At 31.5% G+C, this 19496-nt stretch overlaps 2 protein-coding genes across 2 annotated transcripts; one reads left to right on the forward strand and one right to left on the reverse strand.

Annotated features, from left to right (window-relative positions):
* The first annotated feature begins 510 nt into the window (after positions 1 to 510).
* LOC136985224 (PAS domain-containing serine/threonine-protein kinase-like) lies at positions 511 to 4225 on the forward strand. Its single transcript, XM_067282457.1, has one exon. It carries the CDS (start codon positions 644 to 646, stop codon positions 3773 to 3775), a length of 3132 nt encoding a protein of 1043 aa, XP_067138558.1. The 5' UTR covers positions 511 to 643; the 3' UTR covers positions 3776 to 4225.
* Positions 4226 to 16251: 12026 nt separating this feature from the next.
* LOC136985155 (coiled-coil domain-containing protein 39-like) lies at positions 16252 to 19201 on the reverse strand. Its single transcript, XM_067282364.1, has one exon. It carries the CDS (start codon positions 19196 to 19198, stop codon positions 16352 to 16354), a length of 2847 nt encoding a protein of 948 aa, XP_067138465.1. The 5' UTR covers positions 19199 to 19201; the 3' UTR covers positions 16252 to 16351.
* Between the last annotated feature and the right edge of the window lie 295 nt (positions 19202 to 19496).

A 19496-nucleotide genomic window follows, 5' to 3' on the forward strand; every position in this document is an offset into this window, starting at 1 on the left:
CCATGGTGAAACTAACTGGAAAAGGTCATAATGGAAATATCAAAAAAAAGAAATTTAACCCGTTTAAAATAAATGTTCAAAATTAATATTATTTTTTTATTTCAAAGTAATTTGAATATTTGATATGAAATTTATAAATTATAAATTATCGGTTTTAGAAAATTCCAAAGCTTGTTTATTTTCGAAAGTATTTGTATGTAGAGATTAAAAACAGTAATATTTTATATTACAAATATTTGAAAAAATTATTATATTACGACATTAAAAAATATTTCTAAATTCATTAAAACTTTGAAAATAGTTAGAGATGAAAACAATTTTAATGAAATATAGTCATTAAGAATTTTAATTAAAAATTATCGAAAGTATTTATTTAAAATTATTTTCAGAAATTATTTTTAGTTTTTATAACACGAAATGTTTAAAATAGATTTTTGTTTTAAAATAGTTTTAAGAAAAAAATAAACAAATAAAATAATAATAAATAAATAAAAATAAAAAAGAAGAAACGTCAGATGTCGCTGTTTCATTTTCATTCGAACTACAGATGTGACTGTGGCGGTTTGACCCTCTGGCTTAGGTCCTTTGTTTAAAATGTGATTCGTCTTTTTTTTAACCCACCCAAACATCATTAAATTTAGTTATGGAAGAGAAGGTGATATCGTCAGCATCTAGCACTTACCAAAATGTCATCCCTCAACAAAAAAACGTTCCATTGAATCATTCATTAGATTACAGTTCACCCAAAAGAGGACAGTTTGTATGGAAAAATGGAAGTAAGAACGGTTTAAAAAGCAAAGATCCTTACGGATCGAATCTTTATCCTTCTCCTTTGGATAGGATTCGAACCAAACGTCAGATGGGAGTGATCAACGAAACAGAATCTAAAGAAGGTTTTAAACTTGTGCATTCTTCTTGCAAGACCCCAGATCCTGATGATATAAGTCCTTTAGAAAAGTTTAGAGGCGATAGTCTATATTCTTTTTGTTATTCGTATTCACAGAAGAAAGGAAGCTATTCACATTCCAACGATCACGTTCGTTCTCTTAGTAGTAGTTGGGTGTTTTATAATTACGTCGGAACTCAACCAAATATATCCTTTGCCGCCTGTATCCAGAATCCAAATAAGGCAGTCTTAACTATTAACAACAGAACAACTGAAATTCTTGTAGCCAACAAAACTGCTTGTCAATTGTTAGGTCTGAGTGAATTTAAATTAATCGGAAAACGTTTATGCAATTATTTAACATTTGGAAATGGATACTATTTAGCTAAGGAGACTCAATTAGAATCAACTGGAGAAGTTGTCATTATCTCAGGAAAAGTGATGGAACTGATTAATTCTTATAAAGAAACGATGCCTGTTTCGGTTTGGATGAAAAAGTTATCGTCCAAAGAAGAACTTCGTTGCTTAGTTGTTATGGAACCGGTCGAACGCACGGTTGCTAAATTTTCGGTCAGTTCGGATGGAAAAATAATTGCGTGCGATATTACTATGTCCATGTTGTTTGCTTATACGACTCCAGAAGAACTAAAAGAACTTAATATTATACAACTCATTCCGTCTTTATCTCTTCCGTTATTGAATACTCAAGATAAAACGTCAAATGGTACGAAAAAGATAGAAGCTTCGGGCCGAACTCGTAATGGAGCATATTTTCCGTTGACTGTAATGTTTAAGCATGAGTGTGATAACAGTAATGATATATCGGACGATAAGGTATTAGCAAATGTAATATATAGTGGAGTAATTTGGGTTTTTGCAAATATAAGTGGTATGATAACTATACTTCCAAATGGCACAATACATAGCTGTAATACTAACTTTTCCCAAATGTTGTTTGGATTTTCACAAGAAGAGTTAATTGGAAAAAACATTACTGTGTTGATTCCTAGTTTTTATGATGATCTCGAATTCTTAGACACTGATTCGATTCCTCTTCCTCCACTCGATGACGACGAAGATGAAGACGACGATGATGATTCTCATATAAATTGTATTTCTGATGGGCGAATAACTGCAGATTCTTTGAACATGGAATCACGACCTATGAATCCTATTGGTAAACAAGTAGAATTGGCAATTGAAAGTTCAATAGATGCATTTCATTGCCTCACTCTTAATAGTTCCTCTTCACCAAGTCAAAATTATTCCACTTGTTCCTTTTCTTCTGAAAATGCTGAATTGTTACAGAATAAAATGCATTTGTGGGAAAACAAAATTGAAAATAGTCCCGATAAAGTAAAATATAATGAGGGACAATGTACTCTGCAATCTCATGTAGAAAGTGATATAAATGATAATATTGCTTGCACATCTCATTTAGAAGTCAATCCAAAGCATATATACTGTGAATCTGAAACTGGTGGTGTTAACTATGCACAAAATATTTTCCAAGATAATCATAGAAGCGAAGAATTATATTCCAAGAAAGAAGAAAATCCAAACAGATCTCGATCAGAACCCACACTAAAAGAATGTACTAGTATTTCAATGACAATTTCCGCAACTCCAAGAGAATTATTAATTGACAAGATGACTCTAATAGACAATAAGCATATAAGCAATGAATCATTACATAGTTTTCCAGAAGGAAATTATTTTGGTTTAGGAAAGCATAGAGATGGCTGTAAGTTAGCAATTACTTATCAAATACGACGTATAGAATTAGATAATGGACAAGTGGTATATTGTTTATGGGTATCTAGAGATGAGGAAACAAAGGAAAGCCATTTTTGCAATTTGTTAGATACCAGTGTGAGTAGTATGAGTGGATTTACTATTGAGCCATCTAAATCTGTTTTAGGATCATCATTAACAGAAAAAGGAAGTCTTTCTTGTAATGCAGATTATACTGGATCTGAAGTAAATGATTCTGTTTATACTTCTGGTGCTTATTTTCAAGACTATACTATATTACAACAAATTGGTAAAGGAGCATTTGGATGTGTGAAAATGGCTTACAGAAATTCAGATAAATTATTAGTAGTAACCAAATTTATACGGAAATCCACAGTGTATCCAGAATGCTGGGCATATAATTCTGTCTTGGAGAAAGAGGTTCCATTAGAAATTAGTTTGTTAATAACACTAAAACATCCAAACATTGTTGAAGTTATTGATGTATTAGAAAATGATGATTATTTTCAAATGGTTATGGAAAAACATGGATCAGGAATGGATCTCTTTGAATTTGTTGATCGTAGTCCTAGTCTAGATGAGCCATTGGCCAGTTACATATTCAGACAAGTTGTATCTGCACTTGTTTATCTGCATAATCGCAATATTCTGCATCGTGACATAAAAGACGAAAATATTATAATGGATCATCATTTTCACATTAAACTTATTGATTTTGGGTCAGCAGCATTTATGCAAGAAGGCCATTATTTTTCAACTTTTTGTGGCACTATGGAATATTGCAGTCCTGAAGTCTTGAAAGGAAATAAATATGCTGGTCCAGAATTAGAAATGTGGGCATTGGGTGTGACATTATACACACTTATATTTGGAGAAAATCCTTTCTTTGATGTCGACGAAACCATAGCTGCCGTGTTACAGCCACCATTCCAAGTTTCTCAAGATTTAATGTCGTTAATAACTTGGCTTCTAAATCCAGATCCTTCCGCACGTTGTACACTCGAGTGTGCTGCAAATCATAATTGGACTAATCAGTTTGTGGATATACATAACTATAAGTTTGAAGATATAGTTTTATGCAGTGCAGAAGAAATAAATCCAGTTAATTATTTCGAAAATCCAAAATCTGAATAAAATAGTGCAATGTGATAATGTATCCTAGTTATTGCCTAGATCACATCTACTTCCAAGTTTAGAAATGATATTAGAAAGTATATTAAATGTTGATTATTATTATTTTTTTGCAGTAAATTTTATATGACTTTATAATTATACTTTATCATTTTTAAAACAAGTGTTTTAAATATTTATAAAATTTCATGAGTATTGTTCATAACACGGAAAATGATTTTCCAAACTATACTTTGCTATGGTTCATTGTTTGTATCCAGTTTTTTAACAAACAAATTTTAAAGCAAAGATTGAACAAAGGTATTTATCAGTATTAAAAAAAATGTAAACTCAATAACTGTTTTATATTTAAAGACATATTTAACTTTATTTTACATTAATGAATGTATTCAGTTATTTATGTTTTCCATTTTTATAATGAAAATTTGAAAGTTTAAATATTTCATTTTAATAAAAAAAATTGTATGCATTAAAAATGTTGGTTATTTGAAAAATACATTAATTTATTTGTGACTATAATTTAATTTCTTATAAAATTATCAAACTTCTAGAATTTAATCTAGAATATTAAATAAGTTATCTTTCAAATGAAACTTAAATGATATTAAAGTTTTGTTTTTCAGGGGAAAAAATTACAAAATAATATATAGAAGTTGCCAACTGACAATGCTATTGTTGAGAAATGAAAAGTTATAAATGATTCAAACACTGCAACAACCTTTACAGATAAATTAATGATGGCATAGCTAATTTAAAGCATTTGTTGAATCATTAAGTATAAGATATATGAGTTTTTAACAAATGGTCTAATTAATATAGTAGTATATGCAAAATGATTTTAATGGGATTTAAAAGTCAGTTGTGATGAATTGCAGATTAGTCAGCTATGATGGAGTAAGATAGATTAATGTCAGCTGTATTGAATTATAAAACACGTAATAATTATAAAAGAATATTTTAATATCTAATCAATTAATTTCATTGATGTAGGATAACAGTAATGAATTAGAAATTTGATATAGTGAAGAGTATTATGTTGATAGAATAAAAAACTAACAGATCAAAATACAATTCAATTGACTGAAAAGGAAACCCGAATACAATTATTCTTGCATAACGGTTAAAGATCTTTAACTATTGAAAAAATAAGGGTCAAAAACCTGTTATAAAGATTTCTAAAATTATTTTTATTTAATAATAATTCATTAACAAAGTAATTTATTAGATGAATAATATGTAATTATTAATATCACGATGCGCATTATTCGATTCTTCATAATTTGAATTAATTATATTCCAAATTTATTATTTTCATTCATAATAAATCATAAAATATTTCAGGAAAGATTAATGTATTTATTCTAAAATATTTAATTACATACCATAAATTACAGTTTAAAAAATTTTTCTTCCTACTAAGAAGTAAATATAAAAGATTAATTAGTTGAGTAAGAGCAAAGCATTTACTCATTAAACTTCATCTATTAGCGGAATTTCGATAAATTATTCGAACTTCAAATTTTATTTTCGGTGTAATTAGCTGTAAGCAATAAAAAATGTGAATATTCAGAGAAAACATAACAATATTCGATGTAACTACTAGAATATTAGAGGGTTGGCTATAAATTGTATCGGCATTTTTCTTGAAATTTTTACTCCCCTTCCCCTCTCGTCCCAGTTGTCCAAGTTTCCGTAACCTCTCCCTCTTCGGACGGTCAACAAAACTCGACCCCCTTAAAACCTTTACGAATTATAGATACCATAAGTAAAAACAAAACATACAAAAATGTTGAAATAAATATAATAAAATGCATACACTACATAAAATTTAATGAAATAAACCAGACGTTCACTGAAGATCAACTCCTCTCCTTCCCTTGTCCGACTTGTCGTAACCCCCTCTTTTCTCTAGTGTGAACGTCATTTATGGACAGTCCCTTATCATTAAAGTTATAAATTTAAAAAATCGGATAAGCTCTTCACCGGATATCCATTAGTTTTATAAGAATCCCATCAGTGGCGTAGCGAGGGGGGGTGCAAGGGTATCATGCACCTGGCGCCACTCGCAGAGGGGCGCCGAAATGGTCTCCAAGACAAACTATATGTGTTTCTGGAGGGGGCGCCAGTTATGTTCGCTACGCCACTGGATCCCATTTCGATCTAGGGTGCATATACTTTTCGTTTTGTATGGATCGATCTGTAAAATCGGATCAGTCCTTGTCACGTGATACAGATAGCTTCTGTCATGGCAGAAAGTATACAAGTAGGATCGAAGATGGCGGCAAACATTTGTTAGTTAATAATAGTCTCTCCTTGTTAGTTAACATATACTGAGTTTTAAAAATATTATACGTATAATATCTTTAAAACTCTTATATTTTAACTAACAAGGATCAATTAATTAAATTAAAATAATCCATTTTGTCTTTCGATATTAAAATTGTAGTTAGTACTAAACGACATACGCTGTTATGAATTATCGTTTATTTGACAAAATTGTTTGTGCTCATTCATACGAATTTTTAAATCGTATTACTCTGTGAATAAAATTGTTTTCCACAAAATAAAATTTAAATAACAATTTCACAAAATTAAAAAATAAAACTTGCAGAAAAGATGAAAGTGCACGCCATACATTCTTGCTGTACAACTTCGCAAAATTGTCTCTAAATACTTATTTTTTCATCTCAGTTTATCGGATATTTTAATAATGATGTTTTTACTTGCCATTTATAAGTTTTAAATAAGTTTCCTTGTCAACAATTAAACGTGTTTCTTCGTTATTTACTGTAAGCTTAACTTCAACCATGGAAGCCGCCATCTTTAATCTCTTTTAACCAATCAAAACGATCCTACCCTCCGCTCGGATTATTTGATCGCGATCCAGTTGATCCTAGATGGCGTTTGTATACGCAAATAGAGATTGATCGGATCGCAGTAGTTCCTTTGTATACACGATTCGAACGATCAAAGTGATCTTGGATCAGTTTGATTCCAAAAGTATATGCAGCCCTAGATGTTTATAAGTTTTCATCAACGACTCGGATCAAGCATGGTTTTCCATTCTAGATTGATGTAGCGACTTGAAGATCGCTGATTGAACTAAGATTGAAGATTGAAGACTTGAAGATTGAACTATCATTAATGGGTCAAATACAATGTCGACAATTTATACAGTGTACTGTATATTGTATTAATATATATGGGAAAATAATGAGCTTTGTATTTAGTTAACAGAGTCATAACTTTTAGATAATTTACTCTAGCTTGCTTATTGAGTACAGAAACTTTTATTTAGTGAAATAAGTTACTATCCTGAATAGTAACTTACATTTTATAAACGGATTATTTAATTAATAATAACATTTATAATGTAAGAAATTTCCCTTTTTAATCTGCAATAATACTATTTAAATGATTAAGCTTTTGACATAAAACTATAAAATATTAAAATGTAATGCTTATGGCGATATATCTCAGATAGTAAGATATGTATTGTTAATATAAAACATTGGCAAAAATAATTATAAATTATATTCTTACACAATTTAACACAAATAACGTAACAAACTTTATACTTCAGGATTTTTACTTATACTTTTATATTATAGAAAACTTGTAGAGGGATTGACGAATAAATCACTGGGAATTTCACTAATTTCTTTATTTTCTAACAAATGGAAGCCATATTTAATAGTATTTCCTGCATCATTAAGCATGACTAGGCACTAAGAATTTCTTCTGCATAACATAAGTCTTTTGTACAAATTAGTACCAAAACTTACCGCTATGACAGTTTTTGGCACTGCAAACGCATTACAGTTCCAGAAAGTGCCACAGTGGTAAGTTTTGGTACCAATTTTCTTTATACAGAAATGGCTTTGCATATGCTGAAATTTCATCTTATCAAATTTGGTTGCATTTGGACTGAAGTACCCCTACTCAATGCTCTAAAGAGCATTGAGTAGGGGTACTTTAATTACAATCACACAATAGGCCTATATAAGAGAAGACATTTAATCAAGTTTACAGACAGACACCAAAAAGATAGCAAGAAAATTTCTAACCTAGTATTAATTTTTCAGCAAAATCCCGAAAAACATTCAAGCATTTATTCCAACTTCTGAAAACACACTGCACCAAAGTCTGTTGATTGTCGTCGAAATCACTGAAGCACATTCCTGAATATTTTCATCACTTGAAAAACATTTGCCACCCACATATTACTTTTAAAGGTCCAAAAGTGTGGTAACCACTTGGTGCTGGATCCTTTTCAGAGCTTTAAAAGAACAATTGATTGGTGAACATTTTTAAATGCCAAAGGGATTTGGAAACATACTGCAGTGACTTGGCAACAATCAGTAGAGTTTTACACATTAGAACATGTACCTTAATTAATGTTTGCAAAACATTAATATTTTCATTAATCTGGTAACTGTTTGCAATGTAATTACTGACTTCACATTGTATATCCATTGTAATCAATGTTTAGTCATATTTATTGAGAAAATGGATTTTAAATACGTTCTCAAAAAATATGACTAAATATTGGTTTTAATATGTCAGTTTTTCAAGTTAAATTTGTAAATTAGGTATTAAAAATAGAATCAGTGAAGTAAAAAAACTTATCAGATAATATTCCGATTGATCTTTATTTAGATACTTTGGTAGATACACCACTATTTAACATTTTCTTTGTGCTAAATTCTTCACAGTCGGATTGTCTTCCTGGAAAAAAGAATCAATACCATCACATAATTGTCAAGAAAAATGACAGAAAGTACTGGAGAGTTAAGATTTTTTTTTCTTATTTTTTTTTTGGAATGTTTGTTTCTATCCACTCCACAAACATATACAGAATATCTATTTTTTTGCTGAGGTTTACAAAGTGATAAGAAGGAAAGGCACGGTTTACAGTTCATGATTTCAAATCGCGACATTCCAGCTTTCTGAAACTAAAAAATATATAATATATATAATTAGAGATTTGTCGTTTGCTCGAAATTTCCAAATGCATTTTTCAAACTTAATAAGATATATTAAATTAATAAACTTCAAAAAATTAATAAATACACTTTCTTATGGAAGTAATTCTGATATTTTTATCCATAAGAGAGGAAATGATTTTGAAATTTCGAGCAAATTCCCCAAACGTAAACAATAGCTGATAATCACAAAACTCTTCTTGATAATATATATACAAATAACAACAGAATGAAGATCACTAAGAAAAGTAATTTGTACTGCACAAAGAATATCACAGATTCAGAAGAACGTTAACACTTAGGTTATTATATTATGTACTGTATGTAATGATCATGTTAGCAAATATATATATATCATATTTTCCTCCTTTCTTTATATTTATACACGTATTGGCATGTATTAAACATCTTGAAACATACAGTATATAAGATTGTCCGAGTCAAACATGGTATGAGACACACTTAAAATTAAAATTCTGATCAAATTAAACACTGGAGATGATTCTTTTTTTAATTGGTGAATGTTTGAACTCTCTTCCATACAGCATCATTCGGTTATTTTAACATCCAGTTTAAGTACATTTGATAAAAACATTACGAAGATAAAGAAAAACTTTGGATTGTAGATTATAATCACAAAAACATTTTTTTATATATCCCTTGCATCACAATAAAATTCTAAAAAATCAAAAAATATCTGCAGGAACTTATATAAAATATTAATTTCTAATCAGTCCATTTTGTTTATTTTTATTATTTTTTTTATTTTTTTTACAAATTTTCACCCCTATATTTCATCCAATTAAGATAGGGATTATTATTATTATGTTGGGTTAAGTTAGATATACTCGGTTAACACCGGTGGCTAAGTACTATGCCGGACCAAAGTCAAGGCATAGTAACCAAAACAGAAATTAAAGAAGTGTATCAGTGTGTGTGTCTGTATTCAGGAATTTTCTCACAATATGACATGTATTCAATATAGTGGCCTTCTGTAGAGTGATGTATGTGTTTCTATTCAATTCTAATGTGCCCAGGCTTTTGTGTAGTGTGTGTGGTATGACACCTGTAGAGGAGAGAACTACAGGTACAATAAGCACCCCATCCATCCTCCACAGATGCCTTATTTCCTGGGCGAGTTCTGTGTACTTGCTAATTTTTTCAGTGCATGCGTTTTGTATATTGTGAGTGTTTGGAATGGATATGTCTATAATGTATGTGATTTTATTGTGTTTGTCAATGAGTGTGATGTCTGGTCTGTTGTGGTAAATTGTTTTATCTGTGATTATGGCTCTGTCGTAGTACATTTTGTGCGTGTCGTTTTCCAATACTGTCTGTGGAATGTATTTGTAGTATGGTTCGTGGATGTCTGCTAATTTGTGTTTCTTTGCAAGCTCTTGGTGTATTATATTTGCTACTTGGTTATGTCTGTGTAAATAATCTGTCTGTGCCAAGAGCTTGCAACCAGAGGTGATGTGTTGTATAGTTTCTGGCATGATGTGACATTTTCTGCATGTGTCATTTGTGAGTGTTGCATCTTTGAGTATGTGTTTTCTGTAGTTTTTAGTATTTATGACCTGATCCTGTATGGCAATCATGAATCCTTCCGTCTCCCCAAAGAGGCATCCCCGAGCTAACCAGCTGTTTGACGCAGTTTTGTCAACAAAATCCTGGGCCAGATCGTAAGGATGCCTGCCATGGAGTGCCTTTCGAGCCCACGATTGCTTAATGGTGTCTATGCTTTTTATATGTTGTGTTGTGTCCATATGATGTGAGTGTAAGTTTAATGGTGTGTTATTCGAGTCTGCTAGAGTTACTGCTTTATGTAATTGTGATGTTTCTTGTTTTTTGTAGAAAAACTCTCGCAGTGACTGTATTTGTTTGTAGTGAAGGTTAACTATGTCAATCAGGCCACGTCCGCCATCTTTACGTGGAAGGGTTAATCTTTCTGTGGCGGATTTAGGATGATGTTGTTTATGCTTAGTAAGTGTTGTTCTTGTTTTCCTTTGGAGTTGCTCAAGATCTGTGTGAGTCCAATGTATAACTCCAAAAGAATATGTGAGTACTGGGATGACATATGTGTTTATTGCTTTAACTGTGTGTTTTGCATTTAATTGTGTTCTGAGAATAGCATTTAACCTACTTTGGTATTCTTTAATTAATCTTTGCTTTATTTGTGTATGTTCTGTTAGTTTGGCCTGTTGGAATCCTAAATACTTGTAGAACTCGCCCTCTTCCATGGATTCAATAATGTCTCCATTTCCAAGTGCAAAATCTTCTTTCTTCAGGATTCCTTTTTCTATGTGAACTGTTTTGCATTTATCTAGGCCAAATTCCATTTGTATGTCCTTGGTGTATGAATGTGTGATTTGTAGGAGTTGATGAAGTTGTTTTTGTGTGGATGCATAAAGTTTTATGTCATCCATGTACATGAGATGTGACAGTGTAAACTGTGTTGTTTTTTTGTGTCTAATATTGTAACCATATTGCGTGTTGTTTAACATGTTGGATAATGGGTTCAGGGCTAAGCAGAACCAGAGAGGACTCAAGGAATCTCCTTGAAAAATTCCTCGCCTAATAAAAATTTGGTTTGTTTGTATGGAAGTGTTATTAACCCTGAGATGTAGTGTTGTTCTCCAGTGCTGCATAGTGTTTTGAAAGAATGCAATGAGTGATGGATGTATTTTGTACATGTGTAGGATATGTAGCAGCCAACTGTGTGGAACACTGTCGAATGCTTTTCTGTAGTCTATATATGCCATGTGTATGTTTCTGTGTTGTCTGTGTGCTTGCCGTAGAATGACTGAATCTATGAGTAACTGTTCTTTGCATCCCCTGTGGTTTCTACGACAACCTTTTTGTTGTTCTGTTAGAATGTCGTGTTCTTCAACATGTTTGTATATTTTGTTTGCAATACAGGATGTCAATAATTTGTAGAGTGTTGGAAGACATGTAATTGGTCTGTATTGTGTGGGGTCTGTGGTATTGTTGTTTTTAGGTTTCATGTAGGTGATGCCCTGAGTAAGAAAATTTGGCATGTCTTGTGGATTGATGATGATGTGTGTTAGGTGTTTAGCTAGTTCCTGGTGCAGTGATGTAAACTTTTTGTACCAGAAATTGTGAATGTTGTCTACACCAGGTGTCTTCCAGTTGTGTGTTCTGTTAACAGTGTATTGGAAATCATGTATGTTTATTTCAACACAGGGCATAGTTGGTATGTTGTGCAAGTTTCTGTTCTCCTCCTCGATCCAGCCTGCATCAGCATTGTGCATGACAGCACTGGACCAAAGAGAAGACCAATATGTTGTGAGTTCTTCTTCTGTTGGTGTGCCACTGTGCTGTGTATCAGTGTTTGCTTTGTTATTAATTTGTCTGTAAAAGAGTTTTTCATTGTTTGTAAATAATTTATTTTGTTGTTTTCGTAGTGTACATGTTTTGTATCGATTGAGTCTACGTGCTTTGGCAGCAAGTTTTTGTTTTAGTGTATCAATGTATTCTGTAATGTGTGTGTTGTGATGTTCATGTTTTGTGCGTGTTTTTATTTTCTTGAAAATGTTTTTGAGCTGTTTCCTTAATTTGGGTGTTATGTTGTTTTTAGTGTATTGTGTTAGCCTGCCTAATTGCTGTCTAATGTCATTTATTTGTGTTTCTATTCTTCTCTGCCAGGCAGGCTTGTGATAGAATTGTGTTTTCTGTGTATTTGTCTGTGATTGTACTTTCAGTCCATGGTGTGTCACTACTGTGACTGCCCCAGCATAAACTAATGTATGAATGTCTGCGAGTGTAGAAATTGAATGAATGTAGTGTGGTAGTAAGTGAGTGTTTACATAATTTAGTGTTTTTCCTACTTCCTTTGACGTGTTGATTTTTGGTATTCGTGGTCGTTGTGTGGGATCTGTGCCTGTATATTTAGTGAGTGTTTCCTGAAATATAAGTGAGAGCGTATTAACTAAATCCAAGTCTATGTTATCAGTGATGGATGAGGAAGTGTCTGTAGTATCATTAGTGGTAATTGTTGTATGTGTGTTATTATCAATGCTTGTTGCTGGATTATCCTGACAGGTTACATGATCTTCATTAATGTTAGATGTTTCTGTCTGTTGATGTATTTGATCAGCAACCTGTTGTTTGATAAGTTCAAGTGTTGTTTGTGCAATAAGGTTGTTGTGTATAATTGTTCTTTTTTGATCAACAACCCTTTGTTCCGTGACAGTGAGGTGAGGATATTGTTGTGTGAATTTATGGTGTAGTTGTTGTCTGTATGCTGTCATGTTTGTTTCAAGTTTTGTGATTGTGTAGTAAGTACGGATGATAAACTCGTTCATTTCTACTGTCCATTTCATCCGTTGGCGTGGTTTTCCAGCCTTTGTGGTCTGTGGATGCATTGCCACAGAAACACCAAGGCTGGGTTGGTTCCTCACATCTGTTGAGGGCATTGCAGTAGCCATGCTTGGGCCGGTGCTGCTTTCGCCACCGGTAACCAGGGGAGACTGTGGCCTATTTTTCGAACGTGAGCCTCTGCCTAACTCACGAACGCGGACCTTGTTAACCCGGGCGACGTCCGAGCCGGTATCACACTTTGATCTAGTTATCACCATAATAAATATCTCCACAGAATGTGGGTGTGGTCACTCTTAGCTTCATTTCTCCCCATAGACCTTACTGGCATGGGTGTCCCTACCAGGAGCTTATGCTCCAGCCTGCATTGCCCTATGGATCAGTAAAATTACTGGGCTCTCCCACCACGACCAGGTGGTGACCATGGGAGAGTTATTATTATTATTATTATTATTATTATTATTATTTATTTATTTATTATTATTATTATTATATTATTATTAATCATTAATTACTTTCGTGTCTACTGAAGGACTAACTACTGTCTAGTTTATTTCTAATTGCTGCTAATATTTGCATCAAATCTATCACGTGACGCAAGTTTCTGCATGACAAAATCTCGGAGAGATATTCATGCCTATTTATTAATCACTAACCATACACTTAAATTCTTTTCTTGCTATATATTTACATAAACTTAAATTTGAATATTGCAATCAACCATTGCTTAAGATGCTGTCTGATATGCTTTAAATTATGAATTTCTGCTAAAAACTAATTAAAATAATTTTGTTTTTTTCAGAAATTGTCTTTAATTTATACCATTTTAATTAAAGATCCTATGAGGCTTTGTAGTTTCACCCAATCCGACGTATCCGATTCTACTTAAATAACTATAAATGTAATATACGAGATTTAACTCCTTGTTTAACATATATATACATAAGATATACAGTACATGACTATAAAGAGCATGAAACTCATGCCACATTACTGACATAATTGCTCTAAATTTGCATTCAAACCGATATGTTCCTACTTCAACTGAAATAAAATCCCAACAGATATGTTTTAACTTAATTTTTACATCTGACATCGACATTACCTAATAATTGAGCATAATCCACCACCCGGGATTTACGCATTCGTCAATAAAATAAAAATGAGATCATTGCATTTTACTAATGAATTTTTTTACACAAGGCTGCATTTAATTGTTTTTTTATGCCTCTCTACATGTTAATTAGCCAAAGATTAAATTCTTTTATGTAAATAAACGTTTCTCGTATATTGTTTTAATTAGTGTAATTAAGTTAATCAGTTTGACTACAAAGCCTTACAGGAGTTAAAGGCACCTGTGCATTTCTGTAGAATGAAAGCTGCACTCTGAAGATGAGATTGTACATAAAATGCTGTTGCTTTGTCCTAAAATTGTGATATGGTTCCCCCTTTTAACTTGACTAAATATAAATAATTTCGGGAATAATTTTTTCTGTTTAAAATATTCACATTTTATTCTTTTTGCAGCAACTTTCTTCTTTAATAATTTTAGAGTATTGTGAATTATCGGTTGCATTTACGTTGATGTTTGAACTGATAAGCAATAAATAACTTCATCTCACCTTTCTAAACATCATTCAATTACAATTATTTGTAAATTAAAGTTTCTATAAAACATATTATACACTCAGTGTTTAATACACTTTCTCATGTATATAATGAGCAATGTGCAGGCATTTATGGCCCTTCTGCATTTGTGTCACACAATAAAATGACACATAGGTGGCCAAAGGTTGTATTGGGATGGATCTTCGACTAGTCACCTTAAGCCATTTGTCTCCAAAACTTAGGAGACAATTAACAGATCAGTGTGTGTGTGCATCGTATGGCACAAACAGTAAATTGCTTTTTGTCACAAAAGCAACTTCTTCTTAAAGAGAAAAATAAGCTAACTCAAATTTCTATTTCCCTATTATCACATAACAGTATCATAAAAACCACTGAACAAGTAAAGTTACAACTTAGAAATCACTTATAAAGGAGCGTACTCTTATCTATCTTACTTCTAAGAGCACCCACTTTGCCGGGGTGTTTATTTCCCAGCCTTTCCAAAATATTTCTTTCTGACTTTACCGTATATTACTTCATTTAAGGGTCGATTGGTAGTACCGAATCTAAATTTATCCTTGTAGTACAGAATTAATAAGGCAAAATTGGAAAAGTGCATAGTATAATGTGTCCTCGCTATTTCTATATTTATTATGTAAACATATACGCTTACGTAATATAGAGATTGTATTTTTATATAATAACGCCACTTACAGTGTTTTTAAATAATATGAGTAATTTGATCTTTCTTTAGACTTTTAATGTAGAATTATTGAGCTCTTTTATATATTTTGGCGTCCAAAAAGACAACTATACTTCCTAGCTTAGAGGTTCTCCTTAATTAATCTGCCCGTACTCTTCGAAATTTGTGCTAAAAACTGCTTAAATACGTGAATTTTTGTCAATTTAATTTACATTCTTGCACGCATTGAAGAAAAACGTAAAATGAAGAACAAAACTTGACTTTTGTTTCTCGTTTTGTGTCTCTTTACATGAGCATTTATGTAATGTAATAATGTTCCACACGAGATCGATATATCAATGCAAAAATTTTTCTGTAAAGTTTATTTTAAAATATAAAAATGCACTTAATATTTTCGGTTTTTATATAGTCTACAACAACTAAAGAACATTCCCCCCCCCTTTGTTTCAAAGCTGAAAACAAGTATATTTTTAATGTCTAATGTCAAGTTGTTTAACAACCCGATCAGAACATATTTTTAACAATTACAAAAATATCTTGAGTTTTAAATAAAAAACAATATTAATTTTTAAGCATTAATAATTGCTTTTAAAATTACGTGTGGAGACATAAATTATATTTGTATCCTTATATTGATGAATAGGCTACGTGAACTTGAATTCACACACTGATCTCATAATCAGAAGATTTAAAAACTATTATTTAAATATTGATATAATTAATATATTTTAGCAATAATAATTAAAATATTGATAGCTAAATATTAACAATTATAATATCCTTTGAAATAATTCCGTAAAAGATTCAATGGAATGAAATCTTGGGAAATAACTTAAATCGAAAATTTTTTGGGAATAAAATCGTTTTCCAAGTACTTTTTTAAATATTTTTAATTTTAGAAAAATTATTTAGCACCATTTAATTCAAATGCACAAAGATTTTAGACTATTTGCTTTTCGCGCTGATTTGGCTAGAATGCAGAGAAGTTTTACTTCCACTTCTAGCTTCTATAGGATCTAGACTTAAACTTACAATATTCGTAGACATGACAGTCCTTTCCGAACTACTCGATTTATTAATACCTCTCGATTGAGATCTACTAGCGGGAGTACTCAATTTTGATAAAGTAGAAGAAGTCCAACTGCATTTTCTTAAAGACGTTTTGTCACAAATTTTCGCTGGAAGAGATAGAGATGCTTCCGTAAACAAACATCGCACCCTCTGTATAATTTGAGGATGTTTTTCGCACATTTCTTCTATTAAATTTATTACCTGTTTGTAAAGTTCTTTTAATAATCTGATTTTAACATCTTCCATCTGTAATTCCGCATTAGCATTCGAAGTTTTGGCACTTAAAGCTAGTCTGTAATTGATATCGTCGGATCTGCTTAATTTTTCTTCTTGTTCTTGTATTTCTCGACTGATTTTCTCTAAACTAAAATTCTTTTCGGTTAGATTCGTTTGCATTTCCGTATAAATCCTTTCTAATTCTTCATTCTTGACTCGTAAAGACACTATTTCATCTCTAACACGAATTAATTCTTTCCTTTTTTGTTCGACTTGTTCTTCAAGTTTTTTCTTTTCTGCTTCCATTTCGCTTACACGAAGAGTATCATCGTCTTCGTCAGACTTAAGCCATTGTTTATATATTTCATTTGTATCTTTAACTAGCTTCAGGCTATTTTTTAAGCCTTTCACTTCTTCCACCATTTTCTCGAGTGTTTTGGTTTCTTCATAAATGTCATTTCTTAGTTTTTCTTTTTCTTGTTCCGCTTCGATTAATAAATCGATTTCCTTCCTTTCGTCATCGTCTTTTAATCCCAAAACACTTAAAATGCATTTGTACTTTGTTTGCAAAGCTTCTGTTCTGTTTTGGTATTTATTAAGTTTATTGTATAGCATCTGTCTTTCTTGATCAGATTGTCTAATTTCACATTTCAGGACATTCTTTCGAGCATTTAACTCTTCGAGTTGTCGTTTAACATTGCTTTCGAACTGTACATTTTCTTTCTGTACACTAAACACATCATCGACTTTCTTATCTAACAATTTTTGTAATCGTTTTAATTTTACTTTTAATAAGCATTCTTCTATAGTAAGTTCTCCCCTTTCCTCCACCACTTTTTTATATTCGTTTTGAGCTGATGAAATGTAAAGCTTAATTTCTTGTAATTTATTCGTATAATCTGTCTGATCCGATTTAGTTTTTTGAAGTTTGTTTCTCAATCGATAAATTTCTTCTTGATTATTACGTATGTGAATATTTAAAAACTTTAAATTGCACATTCTCTCTTCGTGAATCTTCTTTAACTTATTTAATGTGGCTTTTAAATCAATAATTTCATCCTGTTCTGAAGTTCCATCTTTTCTTTCTCTAGACCCTTGCTCTAATTTTAATATTTGGTAATCTAACTTGTATAATTCTTCCTGGTATTGAAGTATTTTCGCTTCTTCTCGAGATTTATTTTTCTTAATATCTTTAATATCGGATTTAGCTTTATCTATTCTATTCAAAAATACTTTCTCTTCCGATTTACACTTTTCTAATTCCTTAAAGGCTTTCGTTTTAGCGCATAAAAAACTATTCAACTTCTTTTCTTCTTTCTCATATTTAATTTCAGCTTTTTTAATATCGTCTTCTAAACGCTGGAAACATTTTTCTTCGTTAGCTTCATCCTCTTTTAACTGTTCTAAATCTTTATCTAATTTTTCTTTCTCTCGATCGATACGTTCTAAATATAATTTTTTCTGTTCAATCTGTTTCTCTTTTTCTTTCTTCTCAATACGTAAACCTGACAGTTTTGTGGTTAGCTTATTAACAGCGTGTCTCTGGATCTCTAATTCTGAATTTGAATCTTCTTTGTGTTTCTGTAATCGCATTACCTCAATTCGAATCGTTTTCAATTCTTGTTCCGTACGTCTGAGAACATTTTCCAGATTCCTGTTATCATAAATTGATCGTTCTAGAAACCTTTTTCTGTCTTTTTTATCGTCTTCTAACCGAGAAATATCTTTTTTAATCTGCTCTAATTGCAGAACCGAATCGTTAATCTCATTATCCTTTTTTCGTATCTTTTCTATTCCTTTCTCTATCTGGTTTATAATGTCACATCTCTGTTGATGAGCGTGTTTAAAATCGTCGGCTAAACGATTCAGTTCTGCTTGTAGAGATAATATTTCTAGATTAATTTGTTTGGCCACAGTTTTCCAATGCTTTAAATCCTTATTAGCGTATTCTATTTTTACTTCCAGATCTTTTATTCTAGCATTATTTAAATATTTGTATTTCTCCAATATTTCAACATCGCCTTCGGTTTTAGCAGATTCTTTAAGCCACTTTTCTAAAGTTCCATGATCCATATGCATATCGTTCTGTATCTTTTCTTTTTTTTTCATCTGTTCCACTATGGAAGCTTTACACTTTTCTTGCTTTTCCTTACACGAATTTATTTCCTTATTTAGTATCTTTGAATGTTTTTCTAGCCACGATCTTTCGCGTAATAATAATTTATGAACATTCTCTCCAGCTATTAACTCTCTCTTTCTCGCTTGACACACTTGTTTTAAAGAATTAATCTCTTTTATCACATCCTTTCGATGATTTTCCAACAAACTATTCAGTTTCGACTGATCGTCGATCTTTACCTGAATATCTTGAATTTCTTTCTTCACGTTGGCCAGTTCTTCAGATAATACACGATTTTCTTCGTTAGCAATAGGAAAAATTGGTTTTCCTTCCCATTTTAGGTTTGTTATATTCTCGGGAAGAGTAACATTCTCTACATCAGCCATCTTGCCCTACATCTGACCACGTTGTTCTGTTGATTATTGATCGTTTATACACCCTGTTACAGTTAACCAATTGTGAGTCAGTCAACTGTGTCGATACTGTTTCCTTAGCAACGTATTTTATCTATCCGTAAACAAGATTAATTTATAAATTATATTTATAAATTAATTTTATATTAATTACTTTTTTATTTAAATTATATCAATTATGTATAAAACAATCTCCAATAAAGTGTTTTTAAAATAATTTTTATAAAATTGATTATGTATCAGACTACGATTTTCGCTAAGAGAATACGCA

Source organism: Centruroides vittatus, unplaced genomic scaffold, assembly GCF_030686945.1.
Source record: "Centruroides vittatus isolate TY-2023 unplaced genomic scaffold, ASM3068694v2 contig_955, whole genome shotgun sequence".
NCBI classification, from domain to species: domain Eukaryota; kingdom Metazoa; phylum Arthropoda; class Arachnida; order Scorpiones; family Buthidae; genus Centruroides; species Centruroides vittatus.

Excerpts from the sequence above, each read along its gene's own strand:
- LOC136985224 (XM_067282457.1), top strand. The coding sequence starts at position 644 with ATGGAAGAGAAGGTGATATCGTCAGCATCTAGCACTTACCAAAATGTC.
- LOC136985155 (XM_067282364.1), bottom strand. The coding sequence starts at position 19,198 with ATGGCTGATGTAGAGAATGTTACTCTTCCCGAGAATATAACAAACCTA.